The sequence below is a fragment of the Ranitomeya variabilis genome, chromosome 4 (genome assembly GCF_051348905.1).
Source record: "Ranitomeya variabilis isolate aRanVar5 chromosome 4, aRanVar5.hap1, whole genome shotgun sequence".
Lineage (NCBI taxonomy): Eukaryota > Metazoa > Chordata > Amphibia > Anura > Dendrobatidae > Ranitomeya > Ranitomeya variabilis.
The window spans coordinates 531,146,694-531,172,262 of NC_135235.1; the positions used below are offsets into that span (position 1 = coordinate 531,146,694).

Sequence of the window (25,569 nt, forward strand, 5' to 3'; positions counted from 1 at the left end):
TCGACGGATCAGACTAGTGGATCTGGCTAATTGGATCCTAAATAAATCGGAGCATTCTCAGTTAAAAAAAATGGAATTCATTGCCGGATTCCGTCATTTGGCAGATCCGGCGCCATAGGCTTCCGTTCGAGAAAACAATGGACGACGACGGATCCATCGCTGTCCGATTTTTTGATGTACACAAAAAATGTTACTTTGTCCATTGTCTCCAGCTGCCGGAAAACAATTTTCGACGGATCCGGCGAACAACGGATAAAACGTGAGGTCATCCGTCGCTAATACAAGTCTATGAGAAAAAAACGGATCCGGCAGCATATGAGGACAGACCCTGACCCAGGACCACATATGAGGATAGGCTGGCCCAGATCCAGAACCACATGAGGACAGACCTTGACCCAGGACCACGAGGACAGACCCTAACCCAGGACCACATGTGGACAGGCAATGACCAAGGACTAGATATAAGGACAGACCCTGACCCAGGACCACATATGAGGATAGACCCTGACTAGAGTTGAGTGAATTTCTTCGGGTCCGCTTATTCGGCAAGCTGTAGCGCTTACCGAATAAGTTGCAGAGGGAACCCGGCTTCCTGGATCACGCCGGCTGATCAGCTGTCCGGCACTGCAGCTGCATGTGTTATGGCTATGTTAGGCCTCTTTCACACTTTTGTTTTTTATAATCAGTCACAATCCGTCAAAATGTTGAAAAGACGGATCCTGTGATGATTGCGAGACTGCTACGTCATCTGGTCATTTCGCTATGCATCACTGGGAACCGGAGCTGCCGGCAGCATCACGAGCATCGGGGGGGGGGCGGGCGCGGGAAGGCTGCGGGGGATGCCGGAAAGTAAGAATATCATTATTCTTTATTTTTTTTTACATTATATCTTTTTACTATTGATGCTGCATAGGCAGCATCAATAGTAAAAAGAGAGAGACCGAGAATTTCCCTGATGGGAAATTCTTCCACGCATGCTCAGTTTGAAAAGACGGCATCCGTTGCTGGATTCCTGCTTTTCAGTCAGCGACGGATCCTGAGTCCATTATAGCCAATGACGGACAGCGCAGGATCCGTCGCTGAGCAATTTTCCGACGCACAGAAAAAACATTCCTCTGTGTGTTGTCTCCGTCCGACAGACAGCAATTTTACGACGGATGAAACGTGTGGCCATCCGTCGCTAATACAAGTCTATGTGCTCATACTCACATGCGAGCAACTCGGATGAGTCTCGCACGGCAATACCCGGCACTCAGATCGGAGCATGCAGATGCATAGGAATACATACATGCTCCGCTCCTGTGTGCCGGGTACTGCCGTGCGAGACTCATCCGAGTTGCTCGCATGTGAGTATGAGCCCTATGAGAAAAAAGCTGACCCAACAGCACCATTTGCTGGATCTGTTTTTATAACAAAACAACGCAGTGTGACGGAAAAAGACAGAAGTGTGAAAGAGGCCTGATATGCATGGAGAGGCTGGGTGCTGGGCTCTCCCTGCATGTGGTGTGACAGTCACACAGCGGCGACACATGCAGCTGCGGAGCCGGACAGCTCATCAGCCGCTGCGCTCCAGGTATCCGGGTTCCCTCTGCAGCTTAGTCGGTAAGTGCTACAGATTGCTGAATAAGGCTGCCGTCACACTAGCAGTATTTGGTCAGTATTTTACTTCAGTATGTGTAAGCCAAAACCAGGAGTGGAACAATCAGAGGAAAAGTATAACAGAAACTCCTGGTTTTGGCTGAGAACTACTGATGTAAAATACTGACCACATACTGCTAGTGTGACGGCAGCCTGAGCAGGAACCCGATCAAATAGTCTCATGTCTACCCAGGAGGGCCACATATGAGGGCAGACTCTGAGCCAGGGCCGCACCTGAGGAGACTAGTGCACAGTCACACCTATCACCACGGCACATTCAGCCAGTGACTCAGCGAGCAGCTCGATAAGATCGACAATCTACTCAGGAGCCTGCGCTTCTCTTCCCAGCATCCTTTGTGCTACAGCTTAGCCTGAGACTTGCCAGTCATTCTCGGACCGGAAGCGGAAACCGAGCTCTGCAGCAAGGACCGGGTTGTAACCATGAAGGAGGCTACGGTGAAACGGCGAGAACCGGAGGACGTGGAGATGAAGGAGGAGGAACCGGCGGCAGTAACCGGGGAGGGAGGGAAGAAAGAGCTGGATAGTGTGACCCTGGAAGGTGTGTGACGCTTCGTTGTCCCCGGTGTACATGGCTCTGTTATCATGTGCGCCATCTCGCTGCAATCATTCCCTGCGCGTTTAACCTCTTAGTGACTGGAGTAGATATCCTTCTGCCGGGTTACTTGAACTGTTTGCAGAGGATTTCTCAGGACAAATCAGGTTCTATTCACAGGTGCGGTTTTAGCTCTGGGTTTACATCCCAATTTAGGAACGAAAAATGGATCCACTACATAATGAATGCAAACTGTAGTAAGGTGGCCCCGCCGGCTGCAGGCACAAGGCCCCCCGCCGCCTGTAGGCACAAGGCCCCCCGCCGGCTGTAAGCGCAAGGCCCCCCGCCGGCTGTAAGCGCAAGGCCCCCCGCCGGCTGTAAGCGCAAGGCCCCCCGCCGGCTGTAAGCGCAAGGCCCCCCGCCGGCTGTAAGCGCAAGGCCCCCCGCCGGCTGTAAGCGCAAGGCCCCCCGCCGGCTGTAAGCACAGGGCCCCATAACCCCCCCCCCCCCCCCGCTGGCTGTAAGCACAACCCCCCCCCGCTGGCTGTAAGCACAAGGCCCCATAACCCCCCCCCCGCCGGCTGTAAGCACAAGGCCCCCCGCCGGCTGTAAGCACAAGGCCCCCCGCCGGCTGTAAGCACAAGGCCCCCCGCCGGCTGTAAGCACAAGGCCCCCCGCCGGCTGTAAGCACAAGGCCCCCCGCCGGCTGTAAGCACAAGGCCCCCCGCCGGCTGTAAGCACAAGGCCCCCCGCCGGCTGTAAGCACAAGGCCCCCCGCCGGCTGTAAGCACAAGGCCCCCCGCCGGCTGTGAGCACAGGGCCCCATAACCCCCCCCCCCCCCCCCCTGCTGGCTGTAAGCACAAGGGCCCCCGCTGGCTGTAAGCACAAGGCCCCATACCCCCCCCCCCCCCCCCTTGCTGGCTGTAAGCACAAGGCTGTAAGCACAAGGTTTTGCACAATGTTTTCACCCTACTCAATGTGTGCGTCAAAGATTTACGGTATTGCGTGGCATGTTATGGATATGAAATACTGGCATTTGGATGAGACTTCTTAAAATCTTAGGCTGGTTTCACATTTGCGTCTGTTTGCGCAGCATTTCATCCACAGCAATCCGTATGCGTCATGTTTGCCTCTGTTTACATGGTGTACGCAGGGGCATGCGTCAGTGTTGTTTTTCAGTGTGCGGCAGGGTCCAGCAAACGTAACATGTTGGATTTTTGGAAGCGGCAAAAATCCATCAAATATGTGCATGCATGCGGATGAGTGCGTCAAATAAACGCATTACTGTCTATGGGAACGCATGCGTACTTTAGACTGCGCATGTCCAGAAAATTATGTCACCGCCTCCACCATGCGCATAAAAAACGCAAATGCATGGCAAAACGCATTTAAAAGCATGCACACGAAGTGTTTTTGTTTGCGTCATGCGCTAGATGATGCGCAGGCGTAAGCATTCTTTTGCATGCGTTTTGACATACGTTTGTGCATACAGATGGTACACTGCACACAGAAACATTAATGTGAACTTGGCCTTATCCATACTGTTGGTACCGTAACACAGCAGATTTGTGGCATCAAAATTTTTTTGTGGAAAATCTGCTTGGCATCTGACCCTTGTGGATGTACCCATAATGCTCTGCATTCATGTGATCGTTGGTAGCTCCTCTTGAAATCAGTCATTGATAGACTGATTTTTTTTTTTTTTTTTTTTTAATTTTATTGTCTCTTTCTACCTTTCCTTCCTGGCGTCCAGCTGTCCCTGACTGTTCTCTGCACCTTCGATTTTGCCTCAGTCTCAGACATCACCGTGTGGACAGTTTTGACGCATGACTGGAAAGTTACGTTGCTTAAAGAGAACCTGTCACCAGGTTTTCCCCTTATAACTTACCCCCACCACCCTTCAACCCCATGTGATAGTATTCTATAATACTCCAATTTGCCCTGCAAGGCAAAATAAACCCTTTTATTATGCTCTTCTGGAGGGTGTCCTGGTCCAATGGACGTCGTTGTTCTTCATCCAGCGACTCCTCTCTTCTTGTAATGCCATATTCCTCATGTGCTTCATGTGGATGACGTGTCCTATGTCATCCTCTCAGTGTCCCTTTTCATGCTTCTATGCAGGCGAATGGGCGAGATGGAGGACACTGTGTGGATGACATAGGACTCGTAGGTGAGTATTATAAAAATACTTTTTTTTCCTTGCAGGGCAAATTGAGGTGATATGTACAGCATTATAGAATACCGTCACATAGGGCTGAAAGGTGGTGCTGGTAGTATGTATATGGCTGAGTCTCCGACTTCCTACTGTTTCTCTAGTTCTTACTAGTTAAAGGGGTAGTCGTATAGTAAATGATGGCATATCACTAGGATACGGCTTTATGTAATGATCTGTGGATGTTTTTTGGATCATAAGAATGAAGGGGTTTCAGTGATGATAAATTATTTGTAGTGGTGCACCCGGCCACTCGACTGTGCAGGAAACTGCAGCTCACCCCTTTAACTTAAATGGCGTCACGCTGCAGCCAGTAAGAGCGCTCCTGTGCAAAGTCAAAACATTGAAGGGAATACAACACAGAAACGACCCATTCATTTTCTTGATTGGTGAGAGATCTCAAAGTGTCCACTGCTACCCCAAGATGCTGCATGAATTAAGAAAATGTTTACTTCTCAGACTAATGCCATGCTTCTGCTCTCAGCCCTGTGTCCTCAGCCAATCTCCTGACATGAACAATGTCACATTACCAGTGCAGCTAATTGCAATTCATTGTAATATGCCATCACTTGCAGAGATTGGAATAATTAAGTCTTTGAGTACAATGTTCCCGTTGCGCCACTACCTGAGGTTATCTACGTACTTGGGTAAGAATAGTGATGAGCGAATGTGCTGGGATAAGGTGTTAACCAAGAGTTTTGAGCACGCCAAAGTCAATGTTCGTGTCTGCTGCGGCTGCATGTCTTGTGCCAGTTACACAGGCAATCCTTGCATGTGTTGCGGCTGTCTGGCAGCCATGAGACGTGCAGCCGTGGGGACTCGAAGACACTCTATTAGCACATGAGCATGCTCGAATAACTCCTTATCCCAGCATGCTCACTCATCACTAGTAAGAATGTTTCATAATTTCACGTTTGTTTCATTTTTTATGTTCTAGACATTAAGGAGCATGTGAAGCAGATTGAGAAAGCAGTTTCTGGGAAGGAGCCTCGCTTTGTTCTACGTGCCCTTAGAGCATTGCCCTCCACATCGCGTCGCCTGAACCCCAATGTGCTGCATAAAGCAATCAGTGGTTTCTTCACATCCAATCTTACCACCCGTGACATGCTGATGAGCTTCCTGGAGGAGGTGAGAGTGGAAGGATGCCTAAAGGGATTATCTGGCAGGACTGTGTAGTGGGTCTATTTTATACAGACTCCACCAAAATGGACACCGACTCCTAAAATGTGCTGGATGTACTGTAAATGTTTCCATAAGGGTTTGGGAAATGTCTTATAAATGTCTACTCTGTTCCTGATCTAAGGATCTGGGCTTTTAGTTGAGATGAATCTGTGCTGCACTTTATGTACATGCTCAGTAGTGACCAGTGCTGTGGGGTCAGGGAAATTGAGGAGTCAGAGGTTTGGCTTATCAACTCCACAGCCCTGTTATCTGGGACCTTAAATCAGTGTGTAGTTGCTAGCTAGCTGCCTGTTCTGTCCTGTGACATTCTCTCCCTGCTTAGATCAGACACATACAGTTCCTGACCGTGTTTCTCCTGCTTCCTATAATGTCATGTCGATAAAGCAATTCCTTTTCTTCTGCCCTGCTCTGTTGACAGGGCGTCACTGCCAACAACATGTTGATCGACAGACGTCTCACCGTTCGATTAGGCTGAGCCAGCTGTCAATCAACATGACAGTGGCAGTGATGACCCATCAGCAGAGCACAGCGGAAAAGAAGGAACTGCTTTGCCTGATGTCACTGCCAGGAGTGGTCCACAACCACTTTGAGCCAGGAGAGCTTGTAGCAGGGCAGAACTACTGGATGACCACTTTAAAAGCAAATTTAACAAAACTGATACTGTGGAATACTTACCCTGGCATCCAGTGAGATTCCATCTCGTTTGTCTGTTTTGATGTTTCCCATTATGTCTACCAGCTTTTCATATGGACCGGACGTTCTGCACAGTTTTCAGTATTGCTTGCATGCAGTCTTTAGTTGTAAATCTTTTATCCTACTTTTATGTTGTCAGTTGATGGACACGGAGGCTGACTTGCAGTTCAGGCCACGAACTGGCAAAGCTGCTACAGTGCCGCTGCTCCCAGAGGTGGAAGCCTACCTACAGCTACTCCTGGTGATACACCTGATGAACAGCAAGCGCTACACTGAGGTGAGAGGATTGCACCGAGGAGGAGGAATGTCTGTCTGGGCTGCAGTGGCCATGTAGTTTGTAGCCTAGGATATGTATATGCTTCTCTTCTAAAGTTGGATTGACAGCTGTAAGCAATGTTTTGGATAGGTGAATAGATCTACAGATTGCTAGGTATATACTGTAGACGGGATTTTTTATTTTTTTTTTAGCTGAGTCCCTCTTTCAATTGCCACTGCTCTACAGATTCTGAATCCATTTTTCATTTTCTTTTCTGTGCTGCTCCATTCCAGTGTGATGCTCAATGGTAATAAAAATTCAACTATTCCCTTTGACCACATACCTTTTTGTGGGCGTTTCTTTTTTTTCTCCTCTGTGATGCTAGCTAATCAAAGCACAGACCTGTCTTAAAGGGGGGAACAGCAAACACTCAGAGATGATCTCCACTGCAGCCTGGCTCAGAGTGTTCTCCTGTGACCAGTTTTGTCACCCGTGATCATGCTGAGAACTCTGCGGTCACTGCGACGTTTCCTGCTACTGGAGCACCAGAGCTCAGGATAATTGGCGTGTCAGACCCAACTGTGGTACATGCGATGCTCTGTGGTGCTTTTCTCTAGGGTTGGTACTGTCCTTTGCTTCAGTACTCCAATAGCAGAAAGGGTTTTGGCGGCTGTGATGGTGGAGTTTTCAGCTTGTTCACATGTGAGAAATCTCACCTCAGGAGAAGACCCTGAGCCAGGCTGCAGCTGTGACCTTCTCTGGAGGATCCAGTTTTCCTCTACTCTACCATTGTCAAACAGGGCAGTTTACTGATATTTAGATTGCAAATAGAGATCTGTGTAATCTATTGATAACGTATACTTCCCAAAAAATTTCTGTTAATTTCAGCCTAATTTTTGCACATTTCAAACATGATTATTCTTATTCGTCTTTCTATTTCTTTCAATTGCAGGCACAGAAGGTGTCTGATGACTTAATGCAGAAGATCAGCCCCCAGAACCGACGAGCTCTTGATATAATAGTGGCCAAGTGCTACTACTACCACTCTCGTATCTATGAATTCCTCAACAAGCTGGATGTTGTCAGAAGGTAGAAGTTTACTACACTGTAAATACACCTTTAAGTTTGAAATTTCAAGATTGCTAGTGATCCACTTAGCAAGGCTGTTCGATTGATGGTAGATGGATCTCTCTGTGTAGTTCTCCTTTTTAGCTGAATGCCAGGATAATGTTAATGACTTCCACCACATTCCGAAACCTAGGTTTTGGGAGCTGTTTAGTTCCGAAAAAAAAATGGCAGCTTAACTAGTGGTCTTACCATCGTCTTTTACAGTGGCTCTGCCGCCAGTGTCTCTTCTATATACTTTCAACTATAAAGAATGGATGGCGTCTAGTGACGAGTGAGTGTGCTCGTGTCCTAATCAAGCGTGCTCAAAAAATGCTCAAGTCGCTATGGCTGTCGAGCACACTCGCTAATGGCTTCCAAATGAAGCCTACCTAACAATGAACATGCTACTACTTTTAACCATTTCAGTTTTCGTTCCCTGAAGTGGTTAAAAGAGGTAACTAAAAACTGAACATGTTGATTGGTGTGCACTAAATTATTTTTTTGCGGAATCCACCTGAAAAAAGACGTCATGTGCACATATCCTTAGAATTCTCTGTTCTGTTCATGGGTATGCTGCTTTACTGTGTCTGTTTCATGCCAGAGACGCATTCACAATGTGGGTAATAATCTCCTGCATCAGTACAGTGCACAAGATCTCTACCTCTGGCATGGTAGTGGAATAATAATTATAGGAATCTGTCCTTAAAAGGTTTTGTATGGTTATCCATAAAGGTTTCTATATGGATCTACCTATAGATAAAGGCTGTCTTTGCTTGCGGCTTCTCAAGGTCAACACTGTTAAGATATTTTAGTTGGCACATAGAATGTATTAAATGCCAGGCAGTTGAGAAGTAATTGTAAAAGGTGTACTACGGTTATTATGCAATTATTGGATGAGTTTTCGAAGTGTGAGATTTTAAGCAGAATTTAATTCTTTAGGATTTTTATTATTTCAAGAAAAACAGATGTATGACAAATTAGAAGTGTGCTTATAAATAATGTTTTTCAGCTTCCTGCATGCGAGACTGCGCACAGCCACACTCCGTCATGATGCGGATGGACAAGCCACACTTCTTAACCTGCTACTCAGAAACTACTTACAGTACAACCTGTATGACCAGGCCGAAAAACTGGTGTCTAAGTCCGTCTTCCCTGAGCAAGCTAACAACAACGAGTGGGCCAGATACTTGTATTACACAGGTAAGACCCTGAGAATGTGGATGAGATTTGGTTTATATTGAATTCCGTTGTTAGGATTGCTGCCTTGTTTTCATGGGTTGATTCTGCCCAAAATATCAGCTCCATGAAGATGTCATTTTACTTGATACACTGGACATTTGTACAGGGCATGTGATGTGCAAATTCCATGGAACAGGGTCTGAAGATAATCCATAGAATCACTTTACAATGTTGAAGAGAACTAGGAGTGATTTTTGTGATTTCATCAATTTCACATGCATTATTCTTTAGTTGGAAAGTGTCTCAAAATATTGCCACTTACACCCATTATGTGATGTATTCCTTCAGGCCGCATTAAAGCCATTCAGTTGGAGTATTCTGAAGCAAGGAGGACCCTAACGAATGCTCTCAGAAAAGCCCCACAGCATACAGCAGTGGGCTTTAAACAGACGGTGAGTAATTGATTCCTAGTGAGATCTGATTCCAAGTGAATTGATATCCTGGTTTGTAAATATGTGCAAACCAATCCTGTCTTCTCAGGTTCATAAGCTTCTGATTGTGGTGGAGCTGTTATTGGGGGAAATTCCAGATCGTCTTCAGTTCAGACAACATACATTGAAAAGGTCTTTAATGCCTTATTTTCTGCTTACGCAAGGTAAGATGTATTTGCTTTTCTTGTCCTGACATTTATCTTTAGAAGCAAACTGCAGTGATTTTGAATAGATCTTGACCGCAAAAAAAAAGGAAGTGCTTAATAGAAACCTCCTCTTGTGCTTATTAGTGATGCTCCCACACATCATTATTCACATCTTCTGTTGCTGTCAGTGATCATGCTTTGAAGAAAAAACTACTATGAAATTGTGTAAAAGGATTCCTTATTACTGAGAATCTGATGCAAGATTAGCGAAAGGAAACTATAGGAAACAAAAAGCTGGTTCTTGTTTTACAGCGGTGCGTACAGGCAACCTGTCCAAATTCAATCAAGTGCTGGAGCAGTTCTGTGAGAAGTTCCAGACAGATGGTACATACACCCTCATTATCCGGCTGAGGCACAACGTCATCAAGACAGGTAGGAAGATGTACTGTCTTATACTGTAGATCGACATGTTTGACAATTTTTTTTTTTTTTTTTCTTCTTTACGCTCTCCCTTTTAACCCCTTAACGATTGTGGTATTTTGCAATTCAGCAATGACAACAGGGGTTTCCTGCAGACCCTAGGTTGTCATGCCAACCTATCGGTGACCCCCAGTCATGTGACACGGATGCCGATGGGCGAGGTTTATGACTCGCTTCTGGCGCAAGCATGTTAAATGCCGCTGTCAGAGATTGACAGCGGCATTTAACATGTTAACAGCCACAGGTGGATTGCAGTTCTACCCACAGCTTTTAGTGGCACACCTCAGCTAATGAAATCAGCTGACATGTGCCGGAAAACATGCGGGCTCCGCGCCTTAGGCTGCATGGAGTGCGGGGACGTGACCTTTGACGTATATACATGTCAAAGGTCGTTAAGGGGTTAAACCAAATTGGGAGGAACGGTAGCACTTGAGTAGCAATGAGTAAATAGATTAAGTTAGGAAAAAACCCTAAAAGTACCACTCAGTGGTTTTTTTTTTTTTTTTTTTAATTGCACCACTGGAGTTGTGCTTTAAATGTAAGTCCCCTGTCTGATACTCGCCTTCCATGTAGCAAGAACAAAAGAAGGGTGCACCTCCAAAATCAGTCTAGCAAATATGTGTGAAGCAGGGTGCCACACAGTGCCTGGGAGAACAACATGCAACCAAGAAGGAAAAAAAAAAAGGACCAAGCACCTGAATCGGTGTGCCCACCTGATTGACTATCGTAACACTAATGGTGTAAAATGTGTAACCTTATTAGAACACTGGGACATACAAAACCACAAATGTATAAAAACAAAACCGAGATAAGACATGGTAGTAAACTGATACCCCTGACAATGAAAACACGGCAGTCCTACCAGATTACATACACAGAAGTTTGACCAGCAGTAAACAATTGGCAATCAATTATATTTAAATAGGTCAACGGCTACTATATACAGTTTATCCAGAGAATAATACCGTATTTTTCCGACCATAAGACGCACTTTTTTCCTCCAAATTTGGGAGGAAAGTGTGGGTGCGTCTTATGGTACGGATGTAGCATGTGGGGAGGGGGGCAGCAGTGAGTGGGATCGCACTGTTATCCCACTTCAGGATGTCCCCGCTGCCCGGAATCAGCGCTGGGAAAACCATGTGGTCCCGATGATTAAGTGCAGTGAATATTCATTAGCCGCTCCCCGCCCACCGATCAGCTGAGCGGTGAGCCGGAGCAGCAAATGAATACTGCACTTAAGCAGGGACACGCATGGCGTCCTCAGCGCTGATTGCTGCAGCAGCTAGGGAGATTTGTGTGTCCTGGGGAGGAGGCAGCAGCAGGGGCCAGAGCGGAGAGGAGATAGCTGTATGCCTGCCATGCCTGGATGCCGAGTGCTGTGCACAAACAGGACCTGTGTGATGTCAGGAGTGGGCAGGCTGGAGCATCACATGGCAGCACAGAGCCCTCCCTCTTCTTGACATCATCACAGGTCCTTCAGGCTCTCCACTAGAATCTGCAGGCTTCCTCAAAACCTGTGCTGTGGAGAGGCAACAAGAGGGAGGGCTCTGTGTGCAGTCATGGGATGCTTTTACCTCACCACAGTGGCTGGCTGGCTGCCACAATTAAGAGGTTAGTCTTTACAAAACACAATAAAGCACTCTGCCACTCCTGTGGTGAACTATAACTCCCAGCATGTCATAGGATCTGCAGGACATGCTGGGAGTTATAGTTCTCCCATGGGATTTTAAAGCAGCACTCCAGTGCTATTTTGCAGTGCTGGAGTGGTGCTTTCAATATAAGCCCCGTGCCCCCATTCTTATACTCACCCTCCAGCATCTTCATATAGTACTGTACAGACACCACACTGGTCCTGCAGCTTCCAACATAATAACATACTATTATATGTAATAACACCACATATAATAGTATGTTATTAAATATTTTACCACATTTTTTTTGCTTCAAATATTTTTTTCCCTATTTTCCACCTCTAAAACCTGGGTGCGCCTTATAGTCCGGTGCGTCTTATAGTCCGAAAAATACGGTACTTGTATAATACAAATAGTACCTAATGGGCAAAATGTGGTAAAACCGTACGGGAACCTATGTTCAAAATGTATATCGACTTGCATGGCATGGAGGTCACACTCAAAAAAAAAAAAAAAAAAAATATGCAGACTCAAAAAATAACAATCAAAAAAGTAGATGCATGTAAGTCAGGGAATAAAGTTATACATTTTATACCATTAAGTGTTAGTATATTCAATCAGGTGTGCACATCGATTCATGTGCTTGGTCCTTTTTTATCTTCTCAGTTGATACTTGCCTTCCGGCGTTTTTATCGTTTTTCTCCTCTACTCCCGTCTGCCCCTGGCGAAAATTGACCTGATGGCAGCTCCAGTGTTTCATGGAGCTGCGCATAGGTTACTTTTCAATACAAGTCTGAGAGCCTCATTCTGACGTTGTTGTGGCTCTCATAGACTTTTATTGAGAGTTTATGATGTAGTTTCTAATTTCTGGCCAGTCAGAATCCACTGTCACAACATGGCGCCGTGGAACCAGAGCCGTGCCAAAAAACAAGGACTGAGGGTTGGTCCATGTCCAGGGGGCAGGAGGCTTACATTTTAAAGTGCCACTCCATCATTGGAAAAAAAAAATAAAAAATGACTGGTGCTTTAACGGGGTCTCACAAGTGACCCTACTCTATGAAACAGAATGAAAAACTACATGTTTGGATCTGGAGCATCTTTTCTTTATAGGATGGGCCATTTATTTGCATGGTTGGCATTTGATACTATATTTCAGGTGAAATGTCGGACAAAACATGACAAACAGGTGTTAACGAGTATACTCGTTGCTCTGGTTTCTCCGAGCATGCTAGGGTGGTCTCCGAGTATTTGTGACTGCTCGGAGATTGTTCTTGTTGACGCAGCTGCATGATTTTGGCTGCTAGACAGCTTGAATACATGTGGGGATTCCCTAGCAACCAGGCAACCCCCACATGTACTCAGGCTGGCTAGCAGCCGTAAATCATGCAGCTGCATTGACAAAAACGTAATCTCCGAGAAGTCACAAATACTCGGAGACCACCGAAAAACCCGAGCAATGAGTATACTCACTCATCACTAGTGTTAACAGCAAGGAAGCCAAGGGCTAGAGAAGCTGATTGCCATGGGGAGGGAAGTGAAGGATGGGTGTCATTTGATCATAATCCGAGTGGAAGCCACTTGGAAATAAGACAAAGGCCCCGATTCATCAAGATCAGTGTTCTTCATGCCAATCTTGATTAGGGGCCGTTCTGGAGTCAATCGCTTCTAATTCATTAAGAGACGCATCTGAAAAGTGTTGGGGACTAGTCATGCTGCTTGTTATGAATCTGATGTGCCAGGATCAACATGTCCTGGCTCGCCCCACTGTGCCCAGTTTTTTGGAGCTGGGCGAAAATAGTGCGAGTCTGCCAAAAGTCGCAAAATTTTAGCTACTCAAGTTGTCAACCATTTGTGACTTTTTAATGCTTTTCACTCCAGAATGCTGTTATAAGCTTTAATGAATCTGGGTCCAAAATCTTCATAGAGCTACTTGTTTTATCTTTATCTGTTGTGTGAGAGTTTAATAATGGTTCCCTGTGTTTTTTAGGTGTGCGTATGATCAGCCTGTCATACTCTCGAATTTCGTTGCCTGACATTGCTCAGAAATTGCAGCTGGACAGTCCAGAGGATGCAGAGTTCATAGTGGCCAAGGTGAGTGTGGGTGTAAAACTCAACTCCAGTCTTCAAGACCCACAAACAGGTCATGTTTTCAGGATTTCATTATTATTGCATAGGTGATAATTTCATCACGTGCTCAAGCATTAATTCCATCACCTGTGCAATACTAAGGAAATCCTGAACGTGTTTGTGGGTCTTGAGGACTGGAGTTGAGAAACACTGGCTTAATCACTTCAGGGCCCTTTTAGATAACAAAACAATGTATACTTCTCCTCCAGAGGTGCTGCTCTAGCGATGTCAGTGCTGCTATTCCTGGTGGGTCACATGCTCCTCAATATTCCATCAGAGAGGACAACCACTCTGGCGAAATAGTAAAGTCTGCAACTGATGAGCGACTGGTGGTTGGCTGCAGAGTTCACGTGAAACAATAATGTCAGGTGACCTGTTAGGAACAGCAAAACCAACATTGCTGGAACGGCAGAGCTGCAAGAGGGAAGTATGGATTGTTTGTTTTTATCTATTATGGGACCCACAAAATGATTACCGTATATACTCGAGTATAAGCCGACCCGAGTATAACCCGAGACCCATAATTTTGCCACAAAAAACTGGGAAAACTTAATGACTCGAGTATAAGCCTAGGGTGGGAAATGCAGCGGCTACCGGTAAATGTCAAAAATTAAAATAGATACCAATAAAAGTAAAATTGAGGCATCAGTAGGTTGTGTTTTTGAATATCCATATTGAATCAGGAGCCCCATATAATGCTCCATACAGTTTATGATGGGCCCCGTAAGATATTCCATATTAAAATATGCCCCATATAATGCTGCACAAATGCTGATTATGGCCCCATCAGATGCTCCATAGACTATTATGACCCATATGCTGTTGCTGCGATTAACCCCTTCCCGACCCATGACGCCACGTAGACGTCATGAAAACCTGTGCCAATCCGACCTATGACGCCTATGTGGCGTCATGGAATGATCGCGTCCCTGCAGAGCGGGTGAAAGGGTTAACTCCAATTTCCAGGACGTCCCCCTGACAGCACTCTGGAGGACGTCCTCCTCCTCCTTGCAGGGACAGGAAACAACACGAGAAGTTAAAAGGTCCCACTCCGCCCCCTTTCCTTTAGTGTTTTTCCTGTCCCTGCATGGAGGGACACACGAGAGATCAAGCTTACCGGACCGGAGGGCTCGGGGATCGTGCGGCTGGTCCAATATCCTTCCCCCTCGTCGATAGCCCAGGGCAGATACTCCCCAAATGGGAGTCCCTGTGCCCAGAGACCAGTCGAGCGGACGGGCTCCTGGGTGAGCCGCTTCCTCCCAGGGGGAGGCTCTCGGCTCAGGCGCCAGGAAGGACAAGAGGTGCGGGGGCGCCAGGAAGGAGAAAAGGCGCAGAGGTCCGCATGCTCTCATACGAGCATGCAGGGGCGGCAGATCCTCCCGGCTTCAGCGTGCGTTCCACTGCGTGGAACGCGGAAGTAAGTGATATATCGTCACTTCCGGTGACGTCAGCGGCGTCATTTCCGGCGGATTCGGCGGCAGAGTATGCGTTCCACAGTGTGGAACACAGACACAGATAAAAATGCGCCGGATATGGGAGTGGGCGTCCAGCGTTCTACACGGCGAGCGCTAGATTGAATCAGGACGCACATCCACAGTCACGGGCCGGAGTGGAGGTCTGCAATGCCAGAGACGAAGGGTAAGTGCAGCAGTGCTGCTATATCCCTATATATATCCAGTAGGAGATGTTCTATTTATACGGTATATCTATATATTTAAACAGAGGATATGGATCCCAGGAGTGAGGAGACTGGGGTAAGTGCGCATAGCGCATATTACCTTCCTACTTATTCCTAAGTCACTAAGCTGTACTCACCGTGGACACTCACCCTAAGAGTAAGTAAACGCTGCGTGATTGACGCTGCAGCGTCAAACACGCAGCGTCCAGATGTTCCAGCATAGTGGAGGGGATTTTTTGAAATCCCGTGTCCACTATGCGTGGAAACCCGCACGCGGCGGTCCTGCGACTCCGGACATGCTGCGCGTCTTTTGCTGCGCGTCTCCGCAGGTAATATCACAGGACCCTATGGCGAGGGGTGCGATGATCCCGGATGTGTACTGTACACATCCGGGATCATCGCGTCCCAGAAAGGGGGCGGGGCTTAGCGCCGAGCGGCTTCGCCGCTGCGGCAATACCGCCGGCCATCCTGAGCGTGGACACGCACCCTTATACTTAGGATGAGGAGGCTCAACAGACATCCCTGCCAGTGACAAAAAAGTCAGGCAAGGCACTGACAAAGTCCAGACGCTGCTCCATATGTAATGCAAAGTTACCAGAAGCACATAAAAAGGAGTTGTGCGGGTCCTGCATCTCTAGAGTTGTAAGGGAAGAACAACCATCATTATTATCCGAAATGAGATCTTTAATTCGGGAAGAAGTACAGAATTCATTAGCTACCATGACACAACGGTACCCCTCCAGCCCAGGTCGGGGTCACAAAAGACCACGGATGGACATGGACCAGGATGATGTTGAAGTTTCATCTAAGGAAGAATCAGACGGTAGAAGCTCGGATCAAGAAGGAGAACTACCACTAGATGAACAGGATCAAGGAAGAAAATTTCTATTTCCTGTGGAAGAGACAGAAGATTTAGTGCAAGCTGTGAGGAATACGATGCAGATGAAAGAAGAGCCGCGGCCGAAGTCCAGACAGGATTTGATGTTTGGAGGGCTTACATCACAAAGACAGATGGTTTTCCCTGTAAGCGATCACCTCAAACAGATGATATTGCAAGAATGGAAGGATGCAGAACGTAGACTGATAGTGTCTCGAGAGTTTAAAAGTCGTCTACCATTCGATCCGGAAGATATCAAGGCATGGGAGGAAATTCCGAAAGTCGACGTACCTATAGCCAAAGTTACTAAAAAAACGGCTATCCCATTTGAGGACTCATCAAGTCTCAGAGACGCTATGGACCGCAAAGCAGATATTCTGTTGCGCCGTTCTTGGGAAACGTCGGCAGCTCTGATAAAGGCTAACATTGCAGCCACATCAGTAGCTAGATCCATGTATTTGTGGATGGGGCAGTTAGAGGATCATTTGGTGAATAAAACCCCGCGGGCTGATATAATTCCCTCTTTACCCATCATAAAGTCTGCCACAGCCTTTATGGCTGACACGTCAGCAGAATCCGTGAGATTTGCAGCCAGGAATAGTTCAATATCCAATGCGACTCGTAGGGCTATATGGCTTAAATCTTGGTCAGGAGATAACTTATTTTTAGATGCATTATGTGCTATTCCCTTTTCAGGATCCAAAGTATTTGGACAGGCATTAGACGATATTCTAGAATCCGCATCAGACAATAAAAAAAGGGTTTCCCGAGGAAAAACCGAAAAAATTTCAGCCATTTCTGAAAAGACCCCCACCTCGAAGTTCCTATAGAGGCAAACAGCCTGACTATAGAGAACAGTGGAGATCCAGCAGAGGTACCTATAGAGGAGCCTATTCTCAGAACCGAAGGGGAAGAAATTCCCTTTTTGGGTCAAGCCCTAGATCTAGGAGACAATGACGCCATAGGTATAGGGGGCAGACTCAGTCTTTTTCTGAACAACTGGAGAAAAATCACAAAAAATGCGTATGTCCTCAATATAATTTCAGAAGGTTACAAGATAGAGCTCGTATCCCCAGCACCACAGAGGTGTATCCCACCTACCATTGTGGCGGAAAATTCACCAATATTCACAGACCTTCTAAAATTGTTCAGTTCTCAGGTTATAGTGCGGGTTCCCACAACAGAAATAGCCAGAGGTCACTACTCTTCACTATTTTCAATTCCAAAGCCATCAGGAGAAACACGCACAATAATAAACCTAAAACCCTTAAACGTCTATGTAAAATACAAAAGATTCAGAATGGAATCAATAAAAACAACTGTCCACCTCATAGACAAAGATGCGGTAATGTGTACGCTCGACCTGAAAAGCGCGTATTATCAGGTTCCAATCCATGCAACATCTCAGGAACTTCTGGGGTTTTCTGTAAAAATTCCGGACCGGACCAAACCTGCCACCTCCAATTTCAATGTCTCCCGTTCGGCCTGGCCTCAGCACCAAGGATATTTACAAAACTGGTAGCAGATGTGGTGGCATACTTGAGAAACGAAGGAATTACAATAATTCCTTATTTGGACGATTTTCTGCTGGTAGCCAGAACAAAAAACGTCTTAATCCTACACAGGGATCGAGCCATTTCAGTCTTAGAACATCTAGGTTGGGTCGTAAATCAAAAGAAATCACACATAAAACCCGAATCTCGGAAGGTATTTCTGGGAGTTCTTCTAGATGCCACCTCAAGACAATCCTTTTTGCCAAGAGAAAAGCAGGTGTCAATGAGAACATTGATCATGGAATTCCTAAAACATCGGATTACTATAAGATCGGCCATGAAGATCTTAGGGAAGATGACGGCCTGTATCGCTTGCGTAAGATGGGCACAGGCTCACTCAAGATTATTACAGGATCAGGTTCTCTCGATATGGGATCGACGTCAGTCATCACTGGACAGAATAATCCATTTATCAAAGGCAGTAAAAAGGTCATTAGTGGTGGACACAATACAGCAACCTAAGAGTGGGTGTTCCATGGACCTTGACCCCTTGTGTGGTAATCACCACAGACGCCAGTCAGTGGGGTTGGGGAGCCCATCTAGAAGGATCATTCATCCAAGGCAGGTGGCCAGAAGATATCAGTCAAAGATCTTCAAACTACAGAGAGCTTTATGCTGTTTGGGAAGCTCTAAGAAGGAATCACTCTCGCTTGAAGAACAAACATGTGAAGATCCTAACAGACAACATGACAGCGGTATCCTTCATAAGACATCAAGGAGGTCCCAGACACAAACCACTTCAGGAGTTGGCACGAAGAATATTTTTTTGGGCAGAGAACACAGTCCTGTCAATCACAGCAGTCCACTTAGAGGGATCTCAAAACGTCCTGGCCGATTATTTGAGCAGAAAAGAAATCTGTCCGACAGAATGGGAGTTAAATCAAGAAATCTTTCACCGATTATGTCACCATTGGGGGACTCCCAAGATAGATCTATTCGCTACAAGAAAAAAATCAAAGGTGGCCAGATTCTATTCCCTCAACCCTGCGGACATGCCAGAAGCAGTGGACGCTTTGAGTCAAACATGGGTCGAACCACTCTCCTATGCATTTCCTCCAATAACACTCATTCCGAGAGTACTCAGGAAAATTCAGGAAGACCAAGCAACAGTTCTGATGGTTGTGCCATTCTGGCCGAAGAGGAGCTGGTTTCCGTTGTTTGGACTGTCTGTTGTCATGGCTCCTATCAGACTTCCCCTATGGAAGGACATCATTCATCAAGGGCCCGTGTTACATCAAAACCCGGAACGTTTACACCTTTCAGCGTGGATCCTGAGAGGGACATCTTGAAATCGCGGGGGCTATCTGATGAAGTCATCTCAACAATCCAAGCTAGTCGTAAGCCAGTAACTTCGGCTATTTACTGCAAAATTTGGAAGAAATTCTGTATGGAAGGTGGCAGGTCGGCCGTGATGTCAGAGAACCCGGATGTTCCCAGAGTTCTGGATTTTCTCCAATCCGGATTCAATATGGGGCTGAGACCTAGTACCCTTAAGGTGCAGATTTCAGCTCTTAGCACATTCCTGGATTATCCGTTGGCCTCTCACCCTTGGATAATTAGATTCGTAAAAGCCATCCAGAGATTACATCCCACGTTTAGACAATTAACTCCCACTTGGGATTTAAATTTAGTGCTCAGAGCCCTATGTAAAGATCCTTATACTCTTAAAGGTGACATGCCCATTGCAATACGAACCTGGAAAACAGCTTTTTTGGTAGCAATTACAACGGCCAAAAGAGTGGGGGAGATACAAGCCCTGTCAATTAGGGATCCGTACCTCCAGGTTCGTGAGGACCATATAATCTTAAAACTAGATCCATCATTTATTCCCAAAGTAGCTTCAGTACAAAACAGAAATCAGGAAATAATTCTACCCTCCTTTTGCAATAAACCCTCTAATACAAAAGAACAATCTTTACATTCTCTTGATGTCAGACAGGCAGTGCTAGACTATTTAGAGGCCACTAGTACTTGGAGAAAGGATCCCAATCTATTTATCCTTTTTGGAGGCAAAAATAGGGGTAAAAAAGCATCCAAAACCTCTATAGCTAGATGGATCACTACAGTAATCGCAAAAGCCTATGCGTCAGAAGGGGTAGATTGTCCTGTGGGAATTAAAGCACATTCTACTCGGGCCATTTCAACATCATGGGCTGAACGGGCTGGGGCATCATTAGAGCAGATTTGTAAAGCCGCAACCTGGGCCAGCATGAACACATTCTGTAAACACTACAAACTAGACGTGTTAGCAACACAACAAATGTCATTTGGGAGAAAGGTTCTCCAGGCAGTTGTCCCACCCTAAAGGAGTTTTCTTTGGTATTCTCCAGAGTGCTGTCAGGGGGACGTCCTGGAAAATGGGTATTATACCTACCGATAATTCGGTTTCCAGGAGTCCATCCTGACAGCACCGTTACTTCCCCCCCTATGTATACTATGTCATATGCTATAAATATGATTTGGTTAATAAAATTCAAATGGTAACTATCCATGGTGTGGTACTTGTCAAAACACTAAAGGAAAGGGGGCGGAGTGTGACCTTTTAACCTCTCGTGGTGTTTCCTGTCCCTGCAAGGAGGAGGAGGACGTCCTCCAGAGTGCTGTCAGGATGGACTCCTGGAAACCGAATTATCGGTAGGTATAATACCCATTTTCACCCGATCTGCAGGGACGGGGAGCCCCATATAATGCTGCACAAATGCTGATTATGGCCCCATCAGATGCTCCGTAGACACATTTGCCCCCTATAATGCTGCACAAATGCTGATTATGGCCCCATAAGATGCTCCATAGACTATTATGACCCATATGCTGTTGATGCGATTAACCCCTTCCCGACCCATGACGCCACGTAGGCGTCATGAAAACCTGTGCCAATCCGACCCATGACGCCTATGTGGCGTCATGGAATGATCGCGTCCCTGCAGAGCGGGTGAAAGGGTTAACTCCAATTTCACCCGATCTGCAGGGACAGGGGGAGTGGTACTTCAGCCCAAGGGGGGTGGCTTCACCCCCCCCCCCCCCCCCCCCCCTACGATCGCTCGGATTGGCTGTTGAAAGTGAAACTGCCAATCAGAGCGATTTGTAATATTTCACCTAAAAAAACTGGTGAAATATTACAATCCAGCCATGGCCGATGCTGCAATATCATCGGCCATGGCTGGAAACACTGATGTGACACCCCCCCACCCCACCGATCGCCCCCCCCAAGCCACCGATCTGTGGTCCGCTCCCCTCCGTCTTGTGCTCCGCTCCCCCGTCCTCCTGTCCGCTCCCCCCGTGCTCCTATGCCACCCCCCCGTGCTCCGACACCCCCTTATACTTACCGAGGCTCCCGGTGTCCATCCGTCTTCTCCATGGGCGCCGCCATCTTCCAAAATGGCGGGCGCATGCACAGTGCGCCCGCCGAATCGGCCGGCAGATTCGTTCCAGGTATAGTTTGATCACTGTGATAGGTTATATCACAGTGATCAAAATAAAAAAAATAGTAAATGACCCCCCCCCTTTATCACCCCCATAGGTAGGGACAATAATAAAAAAAAAAAATATATATTTTTTTCTTTTTCCACTAGGGTTAGGGTTAGAACTAGGGGTAGGGTTAGGGGTAGGGCATGTGCACACAGTGCGGATTTGGCTGCGGATCCGCCGCGGATCCGCAGCGGATTGGCCACTGCGAATTCGTAGCAGTTTTCCATCAGGTTTACAGTACCATGTACACCTATGGAAAACCAAATCCGCTGTGCCCATGGTGCGGAAAATTCCGTGCAGAAACTCTGCGTTGTATTTTCCGCAGCATGTCAATTCTTTGTGCGGATTCCGCAGCGTTTTACACCTGTTCCTCAATAGGAATCCGCAGGTGAAATCCGCACAAAAAAACACTGGAAATCCGCTGTAAATCCGCAGGTAAAACGCAGTGCCTTTTACCTGCAGATTTTTCAAAAATCGTGCGGAAAAATCTCACACGAATCCGCAACGTGGGCACATAGCCTTAGGGTTAGGGTTGGAATTAGGGCTAGGGTTGGATATAGGGTTAAGATTAGGCTTGTGGTTAGGGTTACGGATAGGGTTAGGAGTGTGTTGGGGTTACAGTTGTGGTTAGGGTTGGGGTTAGGGTTAGGATTAGGGTTAGGATTAGGGTTAGGGTTGGGATTAGGGTTACGGGTGTGTTGGGGTTAGGGTTGTGGTTAGGGGTGTGTTGGGGTTAGGGTTGTGATTAGGGTTATGGCTACAGTTGGGATTAGGGTTAGGGGTGTGTTGGGGTTAGTGTTGAAGTTAGAATTGAGGGGTTTCCACTGTTTGGGCACATCGGGGGTCTCCAAACGCAACATGGCACCACCATTGATTCCAGCCAATCTTGCGTTCAAAAAGTCAAATGGTGCTCCCTCCCTTCCAAGCCCCGACGTGCGCCCAAACAGTGGTTTACCCCCACATATGGGGTACCAGCGTACTCAGGACAAACTGGGCAACAACTGTTGGGGTCCAATTTCCCCTGTTACCCTTACAAAAATAAAAAATTACTTGCTAAAACATAATTTTTGAGGAAAGAAAAATGATTTTTTATTTTCACGGCTCTGCGTTGTAAACTTCTGTGAAGCACTTGGGGGTTGAACGTGCTCACCACACATCTAGATAAGTTACTTGGGGGGGTCTAGTTTCCAAAATGGGGTCAATTGTGGGGTGTTTCTACTGTTTAGGCACATCAGGGGCTCTGCAAACGTAACATGATGCCCGCAGACCATTCCATCAAAGTCTGCATTCCAAAACGTCACTACTTCCCTTCCGAGCCCCGGCATGTGCCCAAACAGTGGTTTTCCCCCACATATGGGGTATCAGCGTACTCAGGAGAAACTGGACAACAACTTTTGGGGTCCAATTTCTCCTGTTACCCTTGGGAAAATAAAAAATTGTGGGCTAAAAAATCATTTTTGAGGAAAGACAAATTATTTTTTATTTTCACGGCTCTGCGTTATAAACTTCTGTGAAGCACCTGGGGGATTTAAGTGCTCACTATGCATCTAGATGAGTTCCTTGGGGGGGTCTAGTTTCCAAAATGGGGTCACTTGTAGGGGAGCTCCAATGTTTAGGCACACAGGGGCTCTCTAAACTTGACATGGTGTCCGCTAGCGATGGAGATAATTTTTCATTCAAAAAGTCAAATGGCGCTCCTTCCCTTCTGAACCTTACCATCTGCCCAAACAGTGGTTTACCCCCACATGTGAGGTATCGGTGTACTCAGGAGAAATCGTCCAACAAATTTTAGGATCCATTTTATCCTGTTGCCCATGTGAAAATGAAAAAATTGAGGCTAAAATAATTTTTATGTGAAAAAAAAGTACTTTTTCATTTTTACGGATCAATTTGTGAAGCACCTGGGGGTTTAAAGTGCTCACTATGCTTCTAGATAAGTTCCTTGGGGGGTCTAGTTTCCAAAATGGGGTCACTTGTGGGGGAGCTCCAATGTTTAGGCACACGGGGGCTCTCCAAACGCGACATGGTGTCCGCTAAAGATTGGAGCCAATTTTTCATTCAAAAAGTCAAATGGCGCTCCTTCCCTTCCGAGCCCTGCCGTGCGCCCAAACAGTGGTTTACCCCCACATATGAGGTATTGGCGTACTCGGGACAAATTGGACAACAACGTTCGTGGTCCAGTTTCTCCTTTTACCCTTGGGAAAATTAAAAAATTGTTGCTAAAAGATCATTTTTGTGACTAAAAAGTTAAATGTTCATTTTTTACTTCCATTTTGCTTCTGCTGCTGTGAAACACCTGAAGGGTTAATAAACTTCTTGAATGTGGTTTTGAGCACCTTGAGGGGTGCAGTTTTTAGAATGGTGTCACTTTTGGGTATTTTCAGCCATATAGAACCCTCAAAATGACTTCAAATGTGAGGTGGTCCCTAAAAAAAAATGGTTTTGTAAATTTTGTTGTAAAAATGAGAAATCACTGGTCAAATTTTAACCCTTATAGCTTCCTAGCAAAAATAAAATGTGTTTCCAAAATTGTGCTGATGTAAAGTAGACGTGGGAAATGTTATTTATTAACTATTTTGTGTCCCATAACTCTCTGGTTTAACAGAATAAAAATTCAAAATGTGAAAATTGCGAAATTTTCAAAATTTTCGCCAAATTTCCGTTTTTTTTTTCACAGATAAACTCAGAAATTATCGACCTAAATTTACCTCTAACATGAAGCCCAATATGTCACGAAAAAACAATCTCAGAATCGCTAGGATCCGTTGAAGCGTTCCTGAGTTATTACCTCATAAAGGGACACTGGTCAGAATTGCAAAAAACGGCAGGTCATTAAGGCCAAAATAGGCTGGGTCATGAAGGGGTTAAAAAAATAAAATAAATAAATCATACTCGCCTCTCGTCGCTCAGGCCCCCGGCACTATAGTCACCTGTCCGCGTTCCACCGCTGGGCGCTGCTGTGTCTTCCGCATCCTCTGCACTGACGTTCAGGCAGGGGGTGGCGCGCACACTAAGGCTACTTTCACACTAGCGCAGTTCGACGCACGTCGCAATGCGTCGATTTGGAGAAAAAACGCATCCTGCAAAGTTGCCCGCAGGATGCGTTTTTTTCTCCATACACTTGTGTTAGCGACGGATTGCCACACGTCGCATCCGTCGTGCGACGGATGCGTCGTGTTTTGGCGGACCGTCGGCACAAAAAACGTTCCATGTAACTTCTTTTGTGCGTCGTGTCCGCCATTTTCGACCACGCATGCGCGTCCGAAACTCCGCCCCCTGCTCCCCGGAACTCACAATAGTGCAGCGGATGTGTTGTAAAACTGCATCCGCTGCCCCCGTTGTGCTACATTAACACACTGTCCGTCGGGCCGACGGTTTGCGACGGCCCGTACAGACGGACTAGTGTGAAAGTAGCCTTACACGTCATCGTGCCCTCTGACCTGAGCGTCACTGACGGTGCATCGGGGGACAGGTGAATATTGCGCAATGCCCCCATACTCTCCTGCTCCTGGCGCGGTCCCTGCCGTCCCTGGTTCTCCGGGCGCTGACAGCTTCTTCCTGTATTGAGCTGTCACCGATACCGCTCATTACAGCAATGAATATGCGGCTCCACCCCTATGGGAGTGAAGTCGGGTCCATATTCATTACTGGAATGAGCGGTGCCATGTGACCGCTCAATACAGGAAGAAGCTGTCAGCAATCGGAGAACCAGGGACTGCAGGGACCGTGCCAGGAGCAGGTGAGTATGATTAGACAGCTGCCGCTCCCCCCTCCGACCCCTGGGAATGACTTGAGTGTGAGCCGAGAGGGGCAATTTCAGCCTAAAATAATGGGCTGAAATTCTCGGCTCCTACTTGAGTATATACGGTAAGTAGATGTGTTCAGTAATGGACTGCCCCCTGTAACAACATTTTTATGTTTTTGTTTATTGCAGGCAATACGTGATGGAGTCATTGAGGCCAGTATTAATCACGAGAAGGGATACGTCCAGTCTAAAGAGATGACGGATATCTATTCTACAAGGGAACCCCAGCTTGCCTTCCATCAACGCATTTCATTCTGCCTAGACATACACAATATGTCTGTCAAGGTAATGATTGAAAAGATATATATTGCAAAGAAATACGGATTTCCTAATGCTCCCGTATGCCGTTCAGTAGTTATCTGCCTGTGCCAATGTATTTTACAATATTAATAGATTTTAAATTTCCAAAATTCTTTTCTGGATCGTTCTAGAATGTGTTTCTTCTGAGAATTATATTATTAGAGAAATATTTGTATATATTCCTAAATAAAA

General features: G+C 46.4%; 1 protein-coding gene across 1 annotated transcript in view; it reads left to right on the forward strand.

The window, feature by feature from the left end:
• The first annotated feature begins 1,870 nt into the window (after positions 1 to 1,870).
• PSMD3 (proteasome 26S subunit, non-ATPase 3) overlaps positions 1,871 to 25,569 on the forward strand; it is a 29,525-nt gene continuing 5,826 nt past the window's right edge. Inside the window, exons 1-10 of the mRNA XM_077252371.1 lie at positions 1,871 to 2,197; positions 5,342 to 5,532; positions 6,419 to 6,556; positions 7,488 to 7,624; positions 8,652 to 8,842; positions 9,170 to 9,273; positions 9,362 to 9,476; positions 9,771 to 9,890; positions 13,557 to 13,660; positions 25,207 to 25,362. Coding sequence (XP_077108486.1) covers positions 2,080 to 2,197; positions 5,342 to 5,532; positions 6,419 to 6,556; positions 7,488 to 7,624; positions 8,652 to 8,842; positions 9,170 to 9,273; positions 9,362 to 9,476; positions 9,771 to 9,890; positions 13,557 to 13,660; positions 25,207 to 25,362 — 1,374 coding nt within the window. The 5' untranslated portion in view covers positions 1,871 to 2,079. The remainder of the gene's footprint in view (positions 2,198 to 5,341; positions 5,533 to 6,418; positions 6,557 to 7,487; positions 7,625 to 8,651; positions 8,843 to 9,169; positions 9,274 to 9,361; positions 9,477 to 9,770; positions 9,891 to 13,556; positions 13,661 to 25,206; positions 25,363 to 25,569) is intronic.